This window comes from Mustela putorius, unplaced genomic scaffold (assembly GCF_011764305.1).
Source record: "Mustela putorius furo isolate JIRA1106 unplaced genomic scaffold, ASM1176430v1.1 tig00000496_pilon_pilon_pilon, whole genome shotgun sequence".
Classification (NCBI taxonomy): domain Eukaryota; kingdom Metazoa; phylum Chordata; class Mammalia; order Carnivora; family Mustelidae; genus Mustela; species Mustela putorius.
Window position 1 is genome coordinate 34,513 of NW_025421401.1, and position 7,281 is coordinate 41,793.

General features: G+C 38.9%; 1 protein-coding gene across 1 annotated transcript; it reads right to left on the minus strand.

Annotated features, from left to right (window-relative positions):
• Positions 1 to 5,165: 5,165 nt before the first annotated feature.
• LOC123392328 (S-adenosylmethionine decarboxylase proenzyme-like) lies at positions 5,166 to 6,900 on the minus strand. Its single transcript, XM_045080978.1, has one exon. It carries the CDS (start codon positions 6,883 to 6,885, stop codon positions 5,986 to 5,988), a length of 900 nt encoding a protein of 299 aa, XP_044936913.1. The 5' UTR covers positions 6,886 to 6,900; the 3' UTR covers positions 5,166 to 5,985.
• Positions 6,901 to 7,281: the final 381 nt, after the last annotated feature.

Below are 7,281 nucleotides of genomic sequence, written 5' to 3' on the forward strand. Positions count from 1 at the left end.
TCCCCCAACTCAAGAGGCTCTACAAGTGATTGGAAACAGACAAGAACTCCATAAGCCTGGAGGGCCCAGGCCACTTTCCAAGGGCTGACAGGCTGCGTACTCTGTGCTTGCAAGACACACAGATCAGAACAGGGACCTGGAACTGGGCAAGTGTCTGGAGACTCTGTGTTCCGGGAGCAACGCATCTGGGATACAAAAGCATCTGCCTGGTTTCAAGCCCCTGAACTCTTACATACGAGGCTTATCTTGGGTAGCCACAAGAGGAAAAGATACTGACACTTGCCCACCAAATCTTAAAAGCTTATAAAGAGGACTTAATTGAGTTAAGTCATATATACAGTGCCGGTGTACTCAACACATTACTATCTCAGGGCTCTGTTCTTGGAGCAGCCTCTGGGAATGGGAAAGGCAAGTGGAACCAATCATTCCAAGAACATTCCAAGGAGGTAAGAAGCCTCCAAGAGCCCAGTTCAGCTCATAGATCAATCAGTGGTCCTATCTTTTTTTTTTTTTTTAAGGTTTTTTTTTTTTTTTAAGATTTTATTTATTTATTTGTCAAGGAGATAGAGCGAGAGAGTGCAAGCTTGTTCAGGGGGAGTGACAGACAGATGGAGAAGCAGGCTCCCTGCTGAGCTGGGAGCCTGATGTGGGACTTGATCCCAGAACCCTGGGATCACAACTTGAGTTGAAGACAGACACTTAACTGAGATACCCAGGCATCCCAGCAGTCCTTCTTTTTGATCATATTCCTCAGCTGACAAGTAATTCAAGGCAAAAGAAGTTTATATGTGTGTGTATAAACATACATACATATTATAGATATATAATATATATAGGGACCTTGTTACTTTTTAAAAAAATATTTATTTGAGAAAGAGGGGGGGGGGGGCTGAGGGAGAGAGAGAATCTCAAGCAGACTCTTCACTGAATGCTTGCCTGATGCAAGGTTTGATCTCATAACCCTGAGATCATGACCTGAGATAAAATCAAGAGTTGGATGCTTAACTGACTGAGCCACCCAATCACCCCCAAAAACCTTGTAAGTTTTACTAATTTACTAAAGCAGCCCAAATTCTGTGTAGAATTCCATACTGGTTAAAGCTCCCAAACATTAGTTTTCTTACTGCCTTTCTACTGTTAATTCTACTTTGTCTCTTCAGTCAATTCTTCAGATTTCTTATTTCTTGGTCTACAAAGTATAGAGGCTGCTTATTTTTGTCATTTCTTTGGCTTTCAGTTTTAATAGTGGGCCTCTGGCCCCAGTTAATTGAACTTTGTTTTTTCTTCTGTTAATCTGTCTCATCGATTTAATTCTTAGGCCAGCTGGAAGAACCTTGAAATGTAGGGAAATATTTTTTCTCTCCAAAAGTTGCTGTAGTTGGCAAGGTAAGCTTCCCTGGCTGGACACTGCTGCAGCTGAGAGACCCTGAGACATCTGACAAAAGCCAGCAGAAGGTAGGAATCCTTATTATGTCAGCAAACACCACCACTCCTACCCGCGGCAGCTCCCTGCCTATAGAAGCTAATGGAGCAAGCGTGGGAAGAGTCCTTTTTCTCTCTCCAAATTTAGGTCATCAGGAGAAAAATATCCGTGGAACTAGTTCCTTGGGTTTGCCAACTTTCGTAAATTTGGTAAAGTATTCTTACTTTGAATGATTCATTTCTTCCCAGAGGTGGTCACTGTTTGTCTTTTGTGTCACTTGTCATAAAAAGGAATTACCGTGGGGAAAGAACACAGACCTAGACCTCATTATCCTGCTGTTCCAGCCAGCCTCACAGACTGCTGAGTTCAAGGTTCTCCTCAGACTAGCATCTGTTTAAACAAACTTTGCCTGGGGTCCTCTATGTAAAATCTGGATGAGATTTTCCTTTAATTTTGTTCTATGTCCTAAGAGTTTGGCTTTATTACCAGGAAGAATATTCTCTGGCCTTCACAACCAACAGGGTAAACTTACCAGCATGCAACTTGGGCAGGTAGACTGGGGTTGCAAGATGTGCCCTTACGAGCTGCCTCTCTGCCCAGACATCCCAGCTCCCAAGGGGTTTGTGATAAGAGGTCCCAGTGCATAAGGGATCTTAGTCGTCTTAACCTGCATTGCTTGTTAGTGCTAGAAAAGTCTCACTGCAGGAGTGCCTGCCTGGTGTCACAGATTAGCAGGTCTGTGACTAGAAGCATCTCATATTTTCATGGGCAACTAGAAATGCTGTTCTCCGCACCTTACCACCTGGGTGATGAAGATCTTTTCCTTAATAAGATTGCATTTGCTGATGGCTAAATGATGGATGCTTTAAATTGGCCAAATTTGAAACAAAAAGGAAATTCTTCAGAGAGTGTATTCAATTGTCTTGTTAATGGAAAGGCTACTAAATGAGGAAAGTAAAATTTCATCTGGTTTTTACATATGAAACCCATAGCCAAGTTTGTCTAAACGGATGCCAGTTTGGCAAGAATCAGGTCGCAGACACCAGCGTGGGAGGCTGGCTTGAACCACAGGCTGATAGGGCCTCTGCCTGCATTCTTTCCCCAGAACAATTCCTTTACTAGTAGAAATGCTACACTTAGAGACTCCCATGACAACACAAAAGAAAAGAAATTAGATATAAGACAAATTAATGTCTGCCTCCAGTGTAAAATCCCCTTCTCCCAGTCTGGCACCATTTGCTGATTTTACTTCCCTTCTCCTACATGATTTACAGAGTAAACTTGAATTCTTTCCCTTTCCCTTAATTTTATAAATTTTACCATGTCTTTGAACTATTCACACAGCCCACAGTCAACCTGAGACCAAAGGGAAAAAAAAAGAGAGAACTTTTTAAAAAACAAACTGCTGAAAGGCCTCTTGTGCCCAAACTGTAGCACAGCCTCCTTAAGATTATTTCTAGGGACAGATACAAATCTTAGAAGTCTTCTCCATAGATAGTAAAAGACTTTATCCATCTGAGCAAGTAAACTTAATTTATTCTGTTATTTATAAACTAGTGAGTTTTATATTGTTTTAAAACAGGAAGCTATAAGATGTCTGTGTTTGTCTCTATGTATTTGCATGCCTGTGTATTAGAGATATGGTATCTTTCTACCTCCAGATGGTCTTGCCAGAATTAATTTGTAAAAGAGCTCTATTTAATTGGCTTAAAGAAAATTAAGTGCATGTATAAATCTGGTATTCATAGAAATTCTCCAAAATAAAATAGAAACTTAATTCAAATGAAATTCAGATTTATATGATCTGGAAAATAATTGGTATTAAGGCTAATTTAAGGTTATTTGTTTAATTGAAATAAACACATCTTTAGAGTTATCAGTATTAAATATAATACCTTTATCCTACCCAGGTTTACTAATCAAATAACTTCATGTTATCCCTGTTACAGAAGTTGTCAGCAAAAGCAACAGAATGATAACTGATGTGTTTAATCTGTTATCTTGTTCTGAAGTTTTCACGGGTGATCTAAATATAACTGATGGGAGCAAACGTTTTATTTATTTACTTATTTATAACACTATTGAAAAATTTATTCTTAATTTATTTAAATTCAGTTAATTAACATGTAGCATATTATTAGTTTCAGAGATGGAGTTCAGTGACTCATCAGTCTTACAGAACGCCCAGTGCTTATTACATCCCATGCCGTCCTTAATGTCCATCACCCCATTACCCCATCCCCCAACCACTCTCCTCCAGCAGCCCTCAGTCTGTTTCCTTCTTACAGTTTGTCTCCTAGTCTTATTTTTTCTTGTTTTATTTTCTCTCCCTTCCCCTATGATCCTCTGTATTGTTTCTAAAATTCCACATATGAGTGAAATCATGATAATTGTCTTTCTCTGAGTTATTTCTTTTTTTTTTAATGAATTAAGCAAACTTTTATTGAAGCTTAAATTGTGGTACAGAAATACATTTCAACTGATTTAAGCCCAACACCATGAAGAGAGAAATAATGGCACCAAAATTTTCCCTCTTCTATCATACACACTAGGATTAATTTCAATTACTATTTAATCTATAGTTTTAATTTTTCTAGGCTTTATTCCATACAAATTTGTGCAGTTTTTCAACATTAGATAGAAATCTATTAGGAGAAAAAAAAAAATCAGACCTCAAGCCAACAAATGTCATCAAATCTACTGGGACACTGTTCAAGAACAAAATCCACTTTGAGCATTGGTCCTCGAAACAGTACCAAAACATCAGGTACCGTGTGCTAATTACAGAATCAAACTGATCCACTGACTGAAAGTTTCTTCAATGAAACTTCGAATTAACATGCTTAAAATAAAAGTCAAAATTTATGTTCCAACCGCTTGATTTCAAACCAAGTAGATTTTATGTTTAGAAACACTAAAAAAAGTGTTTCATTTATAAAACAAAAACATCACTGCATCAGTCCAGAAAGAATCCAAAAAAAATTTTGTGAGGACAAGAATATAAAAAATTTAGTCAACTTCGGTGTTTTCTCAGCTGCTTAAATCTCGTATTTGCAAATATAGCTAAAAAATACCAACTCCTCAAAGCCTGTATTCCCATTGACCAGTTTGGAATTTTGTCTTATGGATAGCATTCTGCTTCATTGTGTATGTCTGAATAACCTGAACGTTCTCATTCTGGGAAGTTTCACCTGATGCTATGAAATCATGGTGAAAGCAACACCAGGAAGAGAAACAGCTCAAGTCAGAACACTATCATAATGCATGACAAAGTCCAAGAATTTAAGTCATAAGAGGACAAGGAGAGACTCCATTTTCAACCAAAGGTTATGGTATATTATGAATGAAGAGGACTGGAGATAGCCACTAAAGTAAAAGTTAAGGTGAATGATCTGAGCTGACTTACAACCTTTATTCTTAATTTCTTTGCTAATAAACTTAAGTGGTACAATTATACACATACTTACTAGCAAGTTACTAAACGCACAGTACTCATGAGAAGCTAATCTCATTTAATGGGAACACAGAATGGCATAGTTCCTGGAACAGTTCTGCCAGTATACCCTAATATAAATGGATGTGTCGTCCTTGCTCATCAATAGGTTTATTTCTGTCACTATCTCCCAGAAGAGCCCATGTCAATATAAAAGGAAGCTAAACTCTCTTGACTTTAAAAAGAAAATTAAGCCCAGGGTCCACTCTCCCTTCCCCCTCCCGGGTATAAGATTAGTATAAACCCACAGTGTAACAGTGTATTGCTTTATTGGGGGGGGGTGTTTGGGAGGCAAGACACCATGATGAGAACAAAATCAATTAAAGGAAGTACAGGTACAGGAAGCAATGATGTTAAAACAGTAAGACACAAAATGGAAAACTGCAATCATTTTCTTAAGAGGACTTGACTCGTGGAAGATAAACTTTAATCGCTGTTGCAAAAAACATCTGTATGAAATAGAAACTGGTTTCAGTAATATTAGTAGAGAATATGTTCTAGAAAGTGGAGGTAACTGGATGTAAAATCCTGGCAGCAATTTAATAGAACAGTCCCAGATGATTAGGCTGAGGCCAACACCTAATGAGGACGAAAGCCTTGTCTGTGGGGAATTTTGGATGAGACCTGGAGAAATATTACACTGTGCGTAAACCAAATTGAATTGTTCTCACAAGTGTTGTAAAGTTTCATATAGTAAGTTTTTTTCTACATGCACTTCAATTTCACAGCAAGAGTGGCATAGGATACCTAAACACAGAAGAGAGCATTCATGCAAGATATCTAACTCCTTGATATAATAATGCATACAATTCAAAATGATTACACTATCATTACATCTAGGGCTTTCTGCAGCTACAAGGTGGTGGTTATGGAAAGCATGGCCCCCAATATCAATATCTAAAAAGCAGCCACCACCTCCTTCTATGTGTGTTCTCTTTTTGCGTTTTTTCTTCATTTTTATCAATCAACTCTGCTGTTGTTGCTGCTTCTTAGCAAAACTGGTAAAGACAAAATTGTAATCATTGAACATAGCGCTCTGGCAATCAAGACGTTTAAAGCCGTCAATCTTCTAGGGTGAAGAAAGCACTGTGTGACATTTAGAACTCTGATTTACAAACAGGGTGGTCACAAATTTTCCTGGCTTGAAGACTTCCACAACTTTCCTGATCAGGTCATCATAGGAGGCCTGACTTAAGTTTGTTTCAAAGCTAACATAAGAAAATTCTGGTTCTGGAGTGATGTGAATAGTCCAATAAGTTCCATCCGATTTCATTCCATTCATCGAATACCCACAAGGATTGAAAAGTGTGGCATCAATGACAGAACCTGGTATCAGGTCATGAATTCCACTCTCACGAGTGACATCCTTTGCAGTAACACCATCTTTCATGTAGAACTGGTCCATAACTGCTGGGTCAAGCTCACTCATCAGAATTTCCAGGGTCTGATCTGGCTGACTGATTACCTGAGTCTCTGGGAAATCCAAAGTATACAAGTACCAACAGCCAAAATTCATACGTCCCATACAATATGCTGCTCCATTTGGGAAAATTGCGTTAAGAAACTCTATTTCTTCCTGGAAATTCCAGTGTGGGTACCCTTGGTGAGACGGCTTCATGAAATTCTTACGAGAATAAAAGAAGCTTTGAATTGAATCGAACCCACTGTAATCCCTAGCAAGTTTCAACAGGGGAACCAGTGCTTTCAGCAAGAGGGTGGTACCACATGTCTTCAAAATGAAACGTCTCTTGGAGACAAACATGCTACTCTCACTGAGTACATAAGCTTCCTGCTTGTCAGTTTTTGTTACACTTATGATTGAACATTGCACATCCTTCAGAAGAATGTCCCACTCAGATCTGGGGATGGTGGGAAGATCTCCAGATCCTTGGTTTGCGTCGGGCTGCTGCCTGCAGAACCAAACCTCCAGAAGCTTCTCGGTCCCTTCGAAAAAATGTGCAGCTTCCATCACTGTGAGACTAGCGAACAACCAACAACCACAGAAAATCAACTAAATTAAATCTCTTCTCCCGCCGCTGCCGCCGCTGCTGCAGATTGTTCCAGCTGTGTTACTAAAGTTCAGGTTCTTTTTTTTTTTTTTTGCTATAATTTTATATTAACTTTTTTTAAAAAAAGGATTAATAAAATTTTCCCGGCTTTTTTTGTGAGCAAAAGTTGAACGTGAGTCTGTTGGAAATAGAGGCAGATACAGTTCAGTCTCTTGTAGTCCGCTGTTTCCCCGTTAGAGAGAGTAGAGCGAGCGCTAGCTAATGTCGCCGGCCATACTGTGGAAGCCTGATTGAGTTATTTCACTTGGGATAATACCATCTAGTTGCTCCACATCTCTGCCAATGGCAAGATTTCA